This window comes from Eucalyptus grandis, chromosome 7, assembly GCF_016545825.1.
Source record: "Eucalyptus grandis isolate ANBG69807.140 chromosome 7, ASM1654582v1, whole genome shotgun sequence".
Taxonomy (NCBI): Eukaryota; Viridiplantae; Streptophyta; class Magnoliopsida; order Myrtales; family Myrtaceae; genus Eucalyptus; species Eucalyptus grandis.
In genome coordinates this window covers 37811273-37828657 of record NC_052618.1, presented here as the reverse complement: position 1 = coordinate 37828657, position 17385 = coordinate 37811273, and the positions used below count along the sequence as shown (strand labels likewise).

Here is a 17385-nt window from a genome sequence, read left to right as displayed (position 1 = left end):
TTTGACATTAAGTACAAAGCAAACACACGAGACGGACAAGTAAATTTAATAAAGTAATATAAAGAAGTATGAATGAGGCACCCGAGACAAGTGGATTTAATAAAGTAATGTAAAGAAGGAAAATAGCCCAAAATGGGTATTATTATAATTTGACCAACCAATCTTACTTTTAAATCAGATTAAAATTTAAAATCAGTGGTTAAGTCTATAATTTGACTGTCACGTGAAGAACAATGCTAGGGGCGTGAAAGATACACAAAATTCCCATGTGACGAGATCATGTCCAAGCATAATCTCAACAATAAATGTGTTAATGCCGAATGTTTAAATAACAAGGTAGACATTCTTTCATGTCCATGACTCAAGGCTATAATCTCGAAATGAGCCCCATTTTCTATTAAGAAAGTATTTTAATAACACTCACTTGTGTAAACCTATTATCTCGAGCGGGCAACATCTCCCCCCTTTTTTTTTTTTTGTGAATTGAAGGTTATATCTCTTAGTTATCCTAAAATAAGATGAATCCGTATCAATTTTCAGGAGGACTAGGTCCAAGTCAAGGCCACCAAAAAAGATAAGGGCCAACTACAAAAGTACCCGACCCCCCCTCTGCTCCTCTATTTTCCAAGTATGGACGCTGACCAGAACCAAACAGGCGGTTTCCCACGACCGGCGTTAGTCCGAATTGGACCAATTTTATCAGTGTCCCATAAGAACGTTTGACCAAACATGCTCGGCTGCTATATTCTGTCATTATTCATTTCCGTCACATGCAAACGAATTTCTTTTTCTAGAGGCTACCTGTGGGTTCATCGCCTTTATTAAATGATAAGAATTATAAAAGGTATAATCGACCCACAATATTCCACGTTGCTTTCCCGAGTCCTCCTCTATGACCGAACGAACCACGGTCTAAAATCATCAACGCATGTACTGGTCCTCAGCACCCCAAAGTCCCTTATATAAAGAGAAGTCTGGCATCGGTGGTTCTTGTGTGGAGACACCTTGATTTGAGAGGAAGAGCAAGAACCTTAAGGACGCCAAGTGAGAAAGAAAGAGAGGGGTTCTTAGGTCTTTCTTTGAAGAGGTGCTTGCTCTTAACCCAACGAAAAAGGAAGAGCTAGCAAGGATGGGCGATGAAATATCCTCCAAACCGGTGACTCCCCGGCCAGCCTCCACGGCGACAGTAGACTCCTCGGCGACGTGGGACTCCTCGTCGGCCCCGACGCCACCCCCTGTGTCGACCCCTCCGTCCCAGTACCACTCGCCGTCCCTGTCGAGGTCGCCACTCCTGTCAACGCCGGAGATAAAGCCGTCGAAGACCCCGAGGATCGTGACCCCAAAGATTGCGACCCCGAGGCTGTCCCTCACCCCGAGGTTCATAACCCCGCTTGGCAGCCCGATCCGACGGGCCCTGCACCTGACCAAGCTCGACCCGCAGGACGCCTGGCTCCCGATCACCGAGTCGAGGAACGGCAACGCGTACTACGCCGCCTTCCACACCCTCTGCTCGGGTATCGGGATTCAAGCCCTTATACTCCCGGTCGCTTTCACCGTTCTTGGATGGTAAGCGAAATTCAAGCAACTCGTTCGTTGATCGTAATCTTGAAATGAACTCCCAATGCATAAAGTCTTTCTTTTCATACATGAATATGATTCGATATTTATGATAATCTTGCAGGACATGGGGGATTATATGCTTGACTTTGGCGTTCATATGGCAGCTCTACACGCTTTACTTGCTGGTGCAACTCCATGAATCTGCCGAGACGGGGATGCGTTACAGCAGATACATGCAGCTCGCCGGTGCTGCTTTCGGTAATTATTGATCTTCTCTTTGATTTTTCAAAAGAGAAATACTGCAAGAAAAGTTGAATTTTGCAAACCTCGAGTTAACTTGAATCTTAATGCTTGTCGCACATGGCCAGAGATGATTTCATTCTCTCTAGTTAAAAAGCATGAATATAATGCTAAAAAGAACAGTGACAGAAGAAAAAAGAAAGAAAGAAATTCTGACTCAGCCACGTTCTCCAGTCTAACGTCGTACGAATTACGATGTTTCAGGCGAGAGGCTAGCGAACTGGTTGGCGCTGTTCCCCTTCATGTACCTCGCGGGAGGCACCTGCGTGTCCCTGATCATCATCGGTGGGTCAACGTGCGAGATGTTCTTTGGGATCCTGTGCGGCGGCACGTGCGGCGCGCACCACCTAACCCCGGTGGAGTGGTACCTTGTGTTCACATGCGCTGCCGTCCTGCTGTCCCAGCTGCCCAACCTCAACTCCATCGCTGGCGTGTCCCTCATCGGGGCCATTACCGCCGTCGGCTACTGCACGATGATGTGGATCATCTCGGTGACCGAGGGACGGATGCCCAACGTGTCGTACAACTCCGTCAGGGCGAACACGCAAATCGCCAGGGTCTTCGACCTCCTCAATGCGCTAGGGATCATCGCTTTCGCGTTCAGAGGCCACAACCTCATTCTTGAAATCCAGGTACCAAGATGCTTGCCCAAATTTTCCAATTCTCTTACAGTCTCCTACACTACTACAACGTCTAACATAAAATCCATAAAATTCACGGAAAATTAGATCAAGCAGAATGTACCTAAAATGCTTTTAGTGAAGCGCTAAATTTTGCACCAAAGAGTCGTCATTTTAGGAATTATATAGCTAACTCTAGGGTTCCTTAGCAATCAATTTCTCCGGCCGAATTTTACTTCTAGCACAGGCAAAGTGGTCTAGACTTGATAGAGCTGCTATCTCCTCGTGACATAGCTTGAATATTACCCGATAATCAATTAGTTATAAGTTAATATTAAAAAAAATGGGTCAAGATAATCACGTTACATTATAAGCTGATCTTCGTATTTTCAGAATTGTCTATTAAGTTTTGTTTTGTTTTGTTTCGTTTTTTCTAAGTCCAATGTTTTCGGTTAAGTCCACATGCCACGTCATCTTCTTGGAGTTGTTGCAGAGAGTACATGCATAAATAATTAAAAAAGAAAGAACTTAGCAGCTAAAAGTTGACTGTTGACCCTTGAGGAAAGGGGCTTCACTGCACATAAATGGCCCCGATGCCGTCTTTGTTGAAACTTCAACACCGTTCACGGCGGGGGACTTTTGCCCTTTGTCCTTTGCCCTTTGACTTTTCACCACAACCGAAAAATTTCCAATCGGACGGTCCTCCCTGGCTTAGGTGGCAACCAGCTGCTTTGAGGAAGATGGTCTGAAGCCACGCCGTCCCAGCCTAGTACTCTGTTTCCCATACAGCATTCATTTAGAAGCATGCTTTGCTTAAAATAGAATACAATCCTTGATGACATCAAGTCTTCGTTAAAATCTTAATGAAATCAAGTTCTGTTTCGACCGTCCGAAACGTGAAGAAGTTAAATCTTATTTATTACAGTGATGTCCCCACCTAGGATCACCTAAACTTTTGTCATTTTGATGGACCATGTTGTCATATTGATTATTTAAGGAATTTCTACATTCTGTACGGTGACAGAAAAATCAATTAATTTCTTTCCTTTTCAGTAAACAGACTTGTAGGGTTTGGCATTTAAAATTACATGGACCTTACTCGTCACTTAATTTGAATCATCAAGATGACAATAATCTCCCCTCGTTTAAATTTACAGTTCTAATAAAAAGATTGAAATGAATATTCTTGATTCGGATTATAATTACTTTCACTAAATCGAATTTCTTATAATTTCGTTTTTTCATTATTGCTTTTTGGCAGGCCACCATGCCTTCCAGTGAGAAGCATCCCTCAAGAGTGCCAATGTGGAGGGGTACAAAAGTCGCATACGCCATCATCGCAGCGTGCTTATACCCTCTTGCCATTGCAGGCTACTGGGCATATGGCCAAATGGTATGAACATAATCCCACTCCAATCTCTTGAACAATAACTGATTAGAGGAACAATTTTCAGCTGATGCATCTTTCGTTTTGATTGTCGCAGATACCCCCGAATGGGGGCATGTTGACGGCCATATACGCGTTCCACAGGAACGACATCAAGCAGTCCGTCCTCGGGCTCGTGATCCTGTTCGTGATCATCAACGCCCTGAGCTCGTTCCAGATCTACGGCATGCCCATGTTCGACGACATGGAGTCCAGGTTCATTGTCAAGTTCAAGAAGCCGCTGCCATGGTGGGGCAGGGCGATCAGCAGGGCGATGTTCGGGTACGGCTGCTTCTTCGTGGCGGTGGCGATCCCGTTCCTGGGGAGCGTAGCGGGGCTCATCGGCGGGATTGCGCTGCCCGTGACCCTGGCCTACCCGTGTTTCATGTGGCTCAAGATGAAGAGGCCCAAGATGTACGGCCTGAGCTGGTGGGTCAACTGGGTGCTCGGAACGTTGGGGATGGCGCTGAGCGGGCTGTTGATTGCGGGGGGTCTCTATGTGGTGATCGACACTGGGATTAAAGTCAGCTTCTTTAAGCCTCAATAGGGGTGAGGTTTTTCCTCGTAAGTGATGCGTTGCTGGTCCAAAAGAAACACAAGGGTTACTAAAAGTTCAAGTGAAAATAGCTTGTAGGGTTTTTAAATATTCTTGATTTGTTTCTTGTGTGAACGGTGTAACTTGTAATCTGTTTGCCTCTCAAGAAGAGAAACTATAGTGGATTGAATGAATTCTTGAATCTTGCAATCTCTCTCTCTCTCTCTCTCTCACACACACACACACACTTAAATGGGAATGGCTAGTCTATCTGACACAACAATAATCAAAGCTTCCTGTCCTAACATCCGGTCAAAACTAGCCATCAATCAAGACCAAATAATCTGCGCAATCCTAACAGTTTCAAAGTGAACAGAAGCTACTTAACATTGTTAACGCGTCTGATGTCGTATTCTGGGGGGTAACAGAGACAAATAGCCATCTTTGCGTGGGACTTTTAGGGCCTGCATGGTTGCACCCTATTTCTGTTCCCAGGAACAGAAATTTCTGTTTTTTTGTTCCTGGGAACAAAAAAGGAACAGAAACGCGTTTGTGTGCGTTTCTGTTCCTTTTTGTTCTTTGTTCCGAGGAACAAAAGAACGAAAAAACAAGAAACACAAAATTTGTGTTTCTTGTTTTCAAAACACAAATGAGAAATACTTTTTTTTTTTTTCTTTTTCTCTTATTTTCTTGTTCTTTTTCTTTTGGCCGGTCGCCGCCTCGGCCATGGCCGGCGACCGGCCGACGAGGCCGGCGGCCTCGCCCGGCCACGGCGACGAGGCTCGCCGTCCCCGGTGAGGCCGAGGCTCGAAGTAGCAGGCGCGAGCCGACCTCCCCGGCGAGGCCGAGGCTCGCCCCGGCCGGGCGAGGGTCGGCCCGGGCGAGCCTCGGCCTCGCCGAGCCACCGCCGGGCGACGCCGACCGGCGGTGAATCGAGCCGAGGCTCGCCGGCCGAGGCGAGCTCGGCTCGGCCCGCCCGGGCGAGATCGAGCTCGCCAGTGCCGGCACGCGAGGTCGGCCTCGCCATGGCCGGGCGAGCTCGAGCTCGCCCGATCCGGCGAGGCCGAGCTCGCCTAGCGGCGGTGAGCCTCGGCCTCGCCCGGGCGGTGGCCGGCGAGGCCGCGCCTCGCCATCGGCCCGGGCGAGCTCGGCCTCGCCGAGATCAAGGTGAGGCCGACCCTCGCCGGTCGCGGCCAAGGCCTTGACCGGAAAAAAGAAAAAAAAAATGAAAAAGAAAAAAAAAAAGAAAAAAAGGAAAAATAAGAAAAAAATAGAAAAAATAAAAGAAATAAAAAAATTATCCAAATTTACCAAACATGTTTCTGTTTATTTTTTATTCCCGGAACAAGTTTCCAAACGCGTTGTTTTGTTCAAAAAATTGTTCGGAGGAAGTAAACACTTTTTTCTATTTCATTTCCTGGAACAATTTTTAAACGAAACACAACCAAACGCGCCCTTCTTGGTAAATTTTCCACGGCGGCTTTTTATTTAATGGATTTTCTACTTTGACTAGACTAAAGCATACCAGTAGCATGAAACGACAGAAAAGAGGTTCACTTTTTATCGTTATATTATCTGGTTTTTCTGTTTTTTCCAATCAAAGTACCTTTACTTTTCATTTCTCTATGTGACTACATCTACTTTCGCAAATTAAGGCCTTCCGATGCCAAATCTGACCAAATCTAGTTGATGCGACTGGCAGATGACATTAAAGTATCGTGTGAATTAAAGGTGCAGATGCCCACGTGGATGTGTTTGTAAAACTTTAGCCAATATAGACAATCTCGGTTTATGATGTGGATAAAATACTTCCACTGTGGCATCTACTTTTAAAAAAACTACACACTTCAACATCGTCCCACCGTGATATTAGTCGAATTTGGCTGGTTTTAGTGTCTAAGGGGCTTGATTATAAAATTTTATGAAAGTAGAATTTCTTGATTAGACAAATTATAAGGACTTGATTGAAAAGATAGGAAAAATACATGAATGAAAACTTTTAATTTTTCAAGGAAAAGAAGGTATCGAAGGCTGGAATAAGCACAAACTCAGCTTTTATGCATGGTAAAAAAGATAGTCAATGTACCACTTTTTTTCGTTCATGTTGGGGGGTTTGGATAAAAGTAAAGCCATCGAATTGGTGAATCGGGTCAAATTGAAAATAATTTGACTTAAATTAACCCATTTTGACCTATTTATATGTAGTATAAATTTAGTGATTTATATCCAACTAGACCAAATCCATATTATTAAAACAATTTCATATTTAATCTAAATTATAAGAATCCGTACTAGTTATCTAACTTTAAGCTCTTCACATGTATATGTTATTTGGATAAAATTGCTATTTCGACTAAAAGATTTGTTTTGCTAGGAACGACATCAAAATCGATGTAGGTATTTGGTCCTCAAACGGTGCCTCCTAGGCCTTACCTATTGAAGACAACTTTTGGCATTCAACTTTAATTCTTATTCAAGACATTAGGCCTATCGGCCTTAGAATTTTGATGCATAAGATTCTAATGGAGGCTAGTGCAGAACATAGTACTAGGATAAGTGCTATCTTAACAGTCTAAAATCTCTAATACTAGATAAGGATTGTGAAGAAAAGATTAAGAGATTTTAGTCTTGCATGTTTTTCACACTTAATACAAGTTTATTATTGTATTACAGGCATAAGAGGGAGGAAAAGATAAATAAGTACCCAACACATATAGCCAATAATTCACACACATGGTCCATGCTCTTGGCAACCAATGATACAACCGTGGCATTGGCAATTGCTTTTGGACAATTATTGACACACCGATATTCACACGTGACCGACAAGATATATCTCATCAGATATATCACATCCTTCTTTTAGTCACTCCCTGTCGAGGGAGAAGATGACCAGGAGGTAATGTGTTCTTTTCCATGTGTCTGACAAGGCGATCCCATTCCATTTTTTCGAATGTGTCGTTCGATGCTATCTTTTACCAGGCGGGGTCCCCTGAATATTTTGTACCATCTCGAGAAATTCAGGGTAGTCTCGTGTGAGGCGTAGCTCTCAGGCGGGCACTGATGGGATCTTGATGGAATTTCACATATAGAATTTTTCATTTTTATATTGATTCACAATTAAAAAAAAAGTAAAAATTAGTACTTGACAGTGAATATATAAAATCACAAGAAGTGTCGTGAAGGATTAGTATTTGGCAATGAATATATAAAATCACAACAACAAATAATGTGGAGAAATTGAAATTTTAAGTAAATAGAAGTAAGATTTCGATTAAGATGATTTTGTTGAATATGAATTGCGATATAGAAACTAAGATTAGAATAATATGTATGATAAATCTATTTTAAATTAATTTTTTGATTATTAAATATTTTGAATTGATATATTTATGATAAATTTACAGTGATAGAATTTTCAATTTCTTAATTTGTTTCGTGTGTGAACTATATGACTCCTCACACGTTTTTCTCTTGAGAAAAGAAACTATATAGCGGATTGAATGAACTCTCTCTCTCTCTCTTATTTAAAAGGGATTGGCTAGTCTGACACAATAGTCAAAGACGCCTGTACCAACCTCCGGTCAAAACTAGCCATCAATCGAGGAGTGCCCGTGGCCGAGAGAATCAGAACTTCATAATCTGCACCAAGGGTTTCAAAGTGAATTAGATTAAAGGAGTCAAAAGAAACTATTATATCATTATATTATGATATAATATGGTGAAAAATCCCAAATTAGTACATTTATACTAATGATATAACCACCAAAAATCCCATATTGATATATTTGTGATAAATTCATCACAAATTAAATTTTTAATTACAAAAAAATCCTAAATAGATATATTTATGACAAATTGACTTTCAGTCCTCAAACTTTCCACCTTTGGAAATGTCTAATTCAGTGCCCCATTCCGCCATCAGAAGAATTCACATATGTTAAATTAGATTAATATAATAAAAAATCACAAACTGATACACTTATGACAAATAGATGGTTAAACCCCAAACTGATACACCCATCTCATCTAACTCAACAATTTGACAATAAAATCTAATGGAAACTAATAAAGGATAAATTTGTTATAAATGTACAAATTTTAAGTTTTTTGGTAATTAAAAAAATTAATTTGAGGTAAATTTGTGATAATTGTATCAAAATTGTTTTTTTGGTGATATGACCCTTATATTATCACATTCTCTTTATTTTAATTTGTCTATGCAAATACTTCTACTTTCACAAGATTCCTAATCAAGTCTCTTCGACAATAAATCTGACCAAATTCAGCTAACATGACCATCGAATGACATTCCAACTACCTATCTAAAGCATTATGTGGATATTATATGTGGATGCCTACGAGGAATTATGTTTATAAAAATTTACCCAATGTAAACAATCTCGAGGTATGATGTGGATAAAGTTTTTCAAAGTATATAAAGAATTTGATTATAATTTTTTGTGGAAGTAGAATAAATGGATTAGACAAATATTGTAACGATCCGGGTCCCACTTGTGTGATATTGTCCGCTTTGGACACTGAGTCCTCACGATTTTAAAACGCGTCACACAATTAAAGGAACCCAAGCCTTATAAAGGCTCCCAGGAACCCTCCCTAAGCGATGTGGGACAAGAGGAGAGGAATCCCTTCCCCTTCCCTTGCGCGCGTCCGAGGACCGGAGCGCGGACGCACCGCCATCCCTCCTCCCCCGCGCACCGCCGCTCGGGTCGTCACACTCTCCCCCTTGGGAGCACGGCGTCCTCGCTGTGGCCCCACGCTGTCGGGAGTCGGCTCGATACAATTTGTAAACGACCCGGGTCCCACTTGTGTGATATTGTCCGCTTTGGACACTGAGTCCTCACGGTTTTAAAACGCGTCACACAATTAAAGGAACCCAAGCCTTAGAAAGGCTCCTAGGAACCCCTCCCTAAGCGATGTGGGACAAGAGGGAGAGGAATCCCTTCCCCTTCCCTTGCGCGCGTCTGAGGACCGGAGGCGCGGACGCACCGCCATCCCTCCTCCCCGCGCACCGCCGCTCGGGTCGTCACAAATATAGAGACTTTTTCTTGTTCGTGGACAGGGACATGGATAGAAGTATAAACGACGTAACATGTTATTTCCTATCTGAGGATTGGAACTAACCTTTTCCTTTTTTAATTACAAAAATCATCTTTATTCTCGCTACCGAAATTAAATACTCTCCTCTAATTTTAAAACCAGCATTTTGCATCCTCCCAATCCCCAAAAAAACTAATTTGTCGTCATAAACACCCATTCACCTGGCTTGCCCATTCTCTCTCCTCACATACAGTAGCACGACGCACCAATAATCGAGAGCTACCCCTCCCACCCGTCAAGTAGCCGCTTCAGCCGGACCTCGACACCTGCAACCTGCCGCGAGCCTCTCCGACGCGCAAGCTCTGTAGCAGCAGAGCTCAGCCATGGCTGCCAGATCGGAGCTTGTCGACCGGGATGTGGCCTTGAGCTGGCAAGGCAACCGTCGCCAAGCTTAGACCTGGAGTCATCGATCGCCTTTTGAGGAGAAACTGTGGTGCACACGCTAGAGGAGACGTGATGGTGGGGGTGTTAAACTTTGATACATTTGGTTCAACTTTCCCAAGACTCCTTGTGGAAATACGGGAGTATTTAGCAGATATTTTAAAATAACTTTCAAACAAATGTTGACATTGGGAATGTTGAAAGTCTAATACTACTCCCGCACAGCCTTCGAAATAGCATTTACGGAATGCTGAAACTGAGATTAAAATATATTTTTTCCTTCTAAAACTACCCTCGCAAATTCTATAATTTTCCACTTTTATCCCTACTTGCAACTATTCATCTTCTTTGTGTTAGAGCGGCCAACGAAGCTAGATTTGGCTGGTGAAGGCTAGCGAGGTCAAATTTGGCCAACAAAGGGCTAGCAAAGGGTTGGCCAGAGTTGCACGACCCAGGCAGTGCTCGCCCAAGGTCATGAGAACTTAGGTGCCCAAGGTTGGGCGACCTCAGCCCACTGTCGCCAATGCTAGATCTGTTTTATCAATGGCTATAACCCTTCATTGGCTTTGGCTAAGAGTGTGGGTCATTTTTTAATTAAAAAAAAATCAAAAAATTCACTCAAAGTCCATTGTAAAAGTTTTTTGGCCAAACACTACTAAACTCAATGTTCATTTATAAAGAGTTTTTACTAGACACAATTTGTATTTCTCCAAAAGATTTTGGCTTTTAGTATTTGCATCATACCCAACTTCCATTTGCAAAGTTAAACAAAATCCACCCTTAGCAACCCTCTCATGTGAGGGAAAGAGTTTGGGTGGGTGTTGGTTTTTTGGGGTGGGAATATATATATATATATTTTAAAGGACATTTTGGTAAATTGTGTGCGAGTGAGAAGTGCAACTTGATTCCATCGTAGAAGTGACAATGATAATTGGAAGTTTTGAAATGCGAGGAGCGCATTTGATACAAAGAATTGGCTTTGTCTTTGCCAAGCAAGTTGAATAGAAAAGCAAAATATTTTTAGTAGGTTAACGCAATTTTTCTTTATTTTTTTATTTTCTCATTATGCCGCTTTTTACTTATATATACATCTTTTTTACTTCTATCGGGTGAGGGAAAGAGTACGGCGAAGAAGAAGAAGAAAGAAGCAAGAAGAAGAAGACCTTAAGGCGTTGACTCTTTCTGAAATACCAATTGGTAATCAACTATCTTTCTAGTATGACGACATCTATAGATGAAGAGTATATTGATATGCTATCAAACAAGGCCTTAATCAAACATGGATGACCTTAAGGCGTTGACTCTTTCTGAAATACCAATCGGTAATCAACTATCTTTCTAGTATGATGACATCTATAGATGAAGAGTATATTGATACGCTATCAAACAAGGCCTTAAAGAAAAGAAGAAGAAGAAGAAGAAGAAGAAGAAGAAGATGACCTTAAGGCGTTGACTCTTTCTGAAATACCAATCGGTAATCAACTATCTTTCTAGTATGATGACATCTATAGATGAAGAATATATTGATACACTGTCAAACGAGGCCTTAATCAAACATGGATGCTTCTATTGAAGTCAAATTCGCATACCGTGCTAGTACTTGCAAAATTTCCTCAAACTGAATATCATTGAAATTATTCGGCGTTGACTTTTTCCGAAATACCAATCGGTAATCAACTATCTTTCTAGCATGACGACATCTATAGATGAAGAGTATTTTGATACGCTTACATGGTTTATTTCATCAATAATCAAAGAAAATTCTCTCCTCCGAGAATCTGGTAACGGGTGACTTTAAAAATTTACTCATATGAACAGCTACACATGCAGGAAATCCTACTGTCCTGCCCCCGACACTTCCTTGGTTCAAATAAAACACTATCTTCAGGTATCCCCCCAACAGACAAGACAAAGATCCTGCAAAGTGGTTGCAAAATCCACCAGGTTGAGAATACCAACCAAGCATATACATTTTTCATGGTGCTAAACTAGCAAGTCCCCTATTTCATTTTTCTATCCTTACCCGGAACAATAAATATGTAGAAATTAAAATCTTAATTGGAACTAGTGCATGCTGGACTAGAACCGCTTAATCTTCCACTTTCTAGGATTTATGGTCATCACGTTCTGGTTTATGCAATATGAATGCCATTCTGTGTGAAAGACACCAGATTTGTAGATTTAAATCTGATTGACTAACTGATCAAATCCAGCCTGCAGATCTTGGACTACATTATTTCATCATTGTAATGCCATTAATGAAGTGGCTATGTGAAAAAGATTGACAAGATGCTCTTCTTCCTACTAGCTCTTTTTGTATGAACTGCCTTTTTTCCGTTTTTATGCTTTACATACGCTACATCTTCTTCCTAGTATATACATGTCACCATCGTTTCCTTCACTGACCAAGAGAGAGAGCTTGCTGATCCACACATTTGTTATGCAAAGCAGAAGCCAATGTGCATGGAGTGAATGGAATAGAATTGAGCAAAGCATTCTCTATGTCTTTGGCTACACATCTCTCGACAAATGATACTATGTACTCCATGGAAGCTGCATCACAGGGCACGGTGATAGGACCATCCCCTGATAAACGAAACTCTTCTTCAGACATCTCGAAGTGCTCTTTGAAGATGTTGCTACGGGTAAACTGCTAAGGAATCATGAAACGCCGTCCATCAGTCGTGTAGATGACAAAATGTCCCCTCTCTGGTGCTTATGATGAATTCAACTCCACGGTAACTCCAGGATCGGAAATTCTTCTCCTGCCAGAAGCGGCTATTTTTTCCCACATTCTCACCATCTTCATTAGCTTCTTGGGTTCCATCATGCTTATTGCTTCTCAATTGGATTTAGAGTGTAAAGCTTCAAACAAAAGGACTCCTTCTGGATTTTAGGCTTGTAGTGCTACAAGTGAATGAAAAAGGGGAAAGGACACTCTGCTTATAAATGCAAAAGGTTGAAGAGAATCCCATGCAAATGTCACTTTCTCCGCCTTGTGATATGCAATGCTGTCACCATGTAACTTATTATGGAGGATACATTTCCATGAGGGGATATTAATAGCACTATTGTGATATAAATAACTAGGGGAATCTCGAGGAAGGAAGATACGGACGATTCTCCGTTTGTATTGTGAGATAAAAGCAAAAGGCACTTGCTTAAGAATAATCAATGAAACAGGTATTTAATCGATTCACTTCTAATGTGCATCCCAATAAAAGATGTCTAGTCTGAAATCACTAAGTTCATGGTAGAAGAACACAAATTAAAGTCAAAGGGACGATTTCAATGTACTTCTACATTGTTATTGCCCTTAACAAATTTTCTGTTAGGATCTACAACATTTTTGGATGCTTTCCTAATGTCGATCAAGAAGGTATCTCTTTGTTTCTCTAGTTGTTGTCGGCCAAGCAAGAAAGGAGCACTCCATCGCATTCCACACCTTTCGGAAAAATGTCCACATCAGTGGGAGATTTCATTGCTGAAGTACCTTTACTGATGCTATGAAAGTTCATGACCATTTATTTCTTAGTTAGTCAGGAATGGCGCCCCTGTCCTGCCTAGACATTCTTTTTCCTTGGAGAACATGTCCTGCGGTCGAGTCAAGGATCCATGTAACTGAATGAGAGTTTAAGCAATCGGGTAATTGTATATGTACGGTTATTTGAATTACTTATGTTGTTTCTGTTAGTTTGTGTTGAGGTTTCCATTGAAAACGACTTGCTTAAATAAGGCAGCCCTAAACAACAAGAAGCAAGTATTGAGATTAATTTGGCATATCACAAATGTCGGAGTACACTTGACTCGCTGTGCCCAAGCAGAGAACTGGTAATTTACCTAATAATGCATTTCTGATATGCTAGACGCCTTCCACACTTGAATACCAATTTGGCATATCACAAACGTCAAGTCTATCAGGGATAGACACAAGCCTTATTTATAGCTAATCAGCGACTAAGACGGTGCAAATTATGAGCTCTCAACTTTGTCTTAGAGGCTTAAAAGAACTTAATTTGGAAACTGTGCGAAATATCTATTTCTATGTCCATACTTTTAAGGTTCAAAAACTGTCATCTCAACGTTTGAACTATTTGTTCAGTCTCTCGCTTTGTAGCCGCTATTATACTGTCCAGAGGGGACAATTTCGGGTTCAGAATTTCATATGACTTTCTTAATACAAGGGTGATCTTCTTAGGAAGTTATGGAGCAAATGTGAAAATGCAATTGCACATTTAAAGAATCAATCGTTCAAGCAATGCATTTGTAGAACTCACTCTGATTGCTGCAGATGTAAATCAAACGCAATTATAAATTTACTTATAAATGCAAAAGATCTTACTGTTCTGGCCCGACTACTTAGTTCAAATAAAACATTATCTTCACGTATCCCCACAACAGACAAGACAAGGAATGCTACAAAGTGATAATAAAATCCACCAGCTTGGAATTACCAGCCAAGAACATATTTTTTCACAGTACTAAAGTAGCAAGTCTCCTATTTCATTTTTCTACCCTTACCTGGAACAATATTACTATGTATAATTGAAATTTATTTGCAACTGGTGCATGCAGGATGAGAACCACTAAATTTTCCAATTTGTTGGACTAACTGTCATTATGTTGTGGTTTATGCAATATGAATGCCATTCTGCAAGAAAGACACACCAGATTTGCAAATCTAGTTTTGATTTACTAACTGATCAAAGCTAACCTGATAGAGTTGAAGAATGGACTACATCACTTCACTATTGTGATTCCGTGCATGAGATGTCCATGTAATGATTTACATGATACTCTTCTTCTTGCTAGCTCTTCTTGTACAAACTACACTTCCAATTTTATGCTTTACAAACCCTACATCTTCTTCTAAATATATACATATCACCATTGTTTCATTCACGGACCAAGAAAAAGAGCTTGCAGATCCACACATTTGCTATGCACAGCAGAGGCCAACAAGCAAGGAGCGAATGCAATAGAATTGAGCAAAGCTTTCTCTGTCTTTGGCTATGCATCTTTGGACAAGTGATGTTCCATGGAAGCTGCATCACAGGGCAGAGTGATAGGTCCATCCCCTGACAGACCAAACTCTTCTTCAGACATCTTAAAGAGTTCTTCAGAGATGTTGCTATGGAGACACTGCAAATGAATCATGAAACGCCCTCCATCAGTCGTGTAAATGACAAAATGCCCTTTCTCTGGTGCTGATGATGAATGAAACTCCATAGTAACTCCAGGATTGGAAATTCTTCTCCTGCAAGAAGCGGCTAATTTCTCCCACATCCATGCCATCTTCATTAGCTTCTTGGGGCTCATGCTGCTTATGCTCCTCAATTAGATTTAGAGTTTAAAGCTCCAATCAATTAGAATTAGAGTATAAAGCTTCAAACAAATGGACTATTTTTTGGGCATGTGGGGCTGCAGAAGTGAATGCAAATGAGGGAAAGGACACTTTGCTTATAAATGCAAAAGGTTGAAGAAAATCCCAAGCAAATGTCACTTTCTCTGTCTTGTGATATGCAATGCTCTCACTATGTAACTTGTTATGAATAATACATTTCCATGAGGAAATATAAATAGCACTACGGTAACACTAATAACTAAGGGAAGCTCAAGAAAGGAAGATGCAGACAATCCTTAGTTTGTATTGAAGGGTAAAAGCAAAAGGCACTTGCATGAGAATAACCAATGAAACAGGTACTCAATCGATTCCTTCCATGTGCATCCTAATGAAACTGTCTAGTCTGAAATCCCTAAGCTCATGGAAGAAGATTACAAATTAAATTCAGAGGGACAAATTCAATATACTTCTACATTGTTATTGCAAATAACAACTTTTCTATCAGGATCTACAACATTTTTGGATGTTTTCCTAATGTCGATCACAAAGGTATCTCTTTCTCTAGTTGTTGTCAGCTGAGAAATTAAACTTTTCTAGTTGCACAGGATTGCCTTTTCATCTCATTTCCTTCCCAACAAAAAGAAAGCAAAAAGGGAGAACTTCAAAAATGTCTTGGATCCTAACAGAAAATTTGATATCGGCCATAACATGTAGAAGTATTTTGAATTCGTCCCTTTGACTATAATTTATTTTCTTCTTCTATGAACTTATTGATTCAAGACTAGACAAGTTCATTTGAATAAACAGTACAAGTGAATCAGTTAAATACCAGCTTCATGAGTTATTCTTATGCAGGTGCCTATTGCTGTTACCCCACAATAAAAACTAAGCTTTGTCCCACATCTTCCTTCCTCAACTTTCACCTAGTTATTTATGTCATCATAGTTTTAGTAATGTTCCCTTATTAAAATCTAAAATGTATTATCCATAGTGAACTTCATAGACTAAGCATTGCAAATGTCAAGGTAGAGAAAGTGACATTTACATGGGCTTCTCTTCAACCTTTTGCATTTATAACAGAGTGTCCTTCCTTCATTTGCATTCAGGTCTGAAGCATTACAAGCCTACAATCCAGAAAGTCCTTCTGTTTGAAGGTTTATACCCTAAATCTAATTGAGAAGCATAAGAATGATGAGCCCCAAGAAGCTAATCAAGATGGCGAGGACGTGGGAAAAACTAACTGCTTGAGGCAGGAGAAACTTCCCATCCTGGAGTTAACGTGGAGTTGAATTCATCACCACCAGAGAAGGGGCATTTTGTCATCTACATGGCTGATGGAGGTCGTTCCACGATACCTTTGCAGTCTCTCCATAGCAACATCTTTGAAGAGCTCTTGAAGATGTCTGAAGAAGAGTTTGGTTTGTCAGGGGACGGTCCTATTACTGTGCCCTGTGATGCAGCTTCCATGGAGTACATAGTATCACTTGTCCAAAGATGCGTAGCCAAAGACAGAGAAAGCTTTACTCAACTCTATTGCATTTACTTTATGCTCTATGGCCGCTGCTGTGCATAGCAGATGTGTGGATCAGCAAGCTGTTTTTCTTGGTAAGTGAAGGAAACAACGGTGATATGTATATACTCAAAAGAAGATGTAGGGTTTGTAAAGCATAAAATTGGAAGAAGTGTAGTTTGTACAACAAGAGCTAGCGAGAAAGTATCTTGTAGCTACACGGACACTTCATTAATGACATCATAATGATGAAGTGATGTAGTCCATTGTTCAACTATAACAGGTTGGCTTTGATTAGTAAATCAGACCTAGATTTGCAAACTCGGTGTGTCTTTCTTGCAGAATGGCATTCATTTGTGCGAACCACAACATGATGACAAGAAGTCCTAGAAAGTGAAAGACCTAGCGGTTCTACATGCGCCAGTTGCAATTAACTTTTCAATTCTATGTATTGATATTGTTCTCGGTAAGGGAAGAAAAAGCAATAGGGCACTTGCTACTTCAATACCGTGGAAATACATATGCTTCGTTGGTAGTCTCAACCTGGTGGATTTTAAAATCACTTTGCAGCATTCATTGTCATGTCTG

The 17385-nt window shown here is 40.8% G+C and overlaps 2 protein-coding genes across 2 annotated transcripts; one reads left to right on the top strand and one right to left on the bottom strand.

Annotated features, from left to right (window-relative positions):
• The first annotated feature begins 956 nt into the window (after nucleotides 1–956).
• On the top strand, nucleotides 957–4653 carry LOC104453458 (lysine histidine transporter-like 8). The gene is made up of 5 exons (XM_010068016.3): nucleotides 957–1566; nucleotides 1682–1818; nucleotides 2065–2492; nucleotides 3742–3873; nucleotides 3965–4653. The coding sequence occupies exons 1-5, from the start codon at nucleotides 1130–1132 to the stop codon at nucleotides 4451–4453; spliced, it is 1623 nt and encodes a 540-aa protein (XP_010066318.2). The 5' UTR covers nucleotides 957–1129; the 3' UTR covers nucleotides 4454–4653.
• A 10300-nt stretch (nucleotides 4654–14953) lies between these two features.
• On the bottom strand, nucleotides 14954–15262 carry LOC104455528 (auxin-responsive protein SAUR68). The gene has a single exon (XM_010070304.2). The coding sequence runs from the start codon at nucleotides 15260–15262 to the stop codon at nucleotides 14954–14956; it is 309 nt and encodes a 102-aa protein (XP_010068606.2).
• Between the last annotated feature and the right edge of the window lie 2123 nt (nucleotides 15263–17385).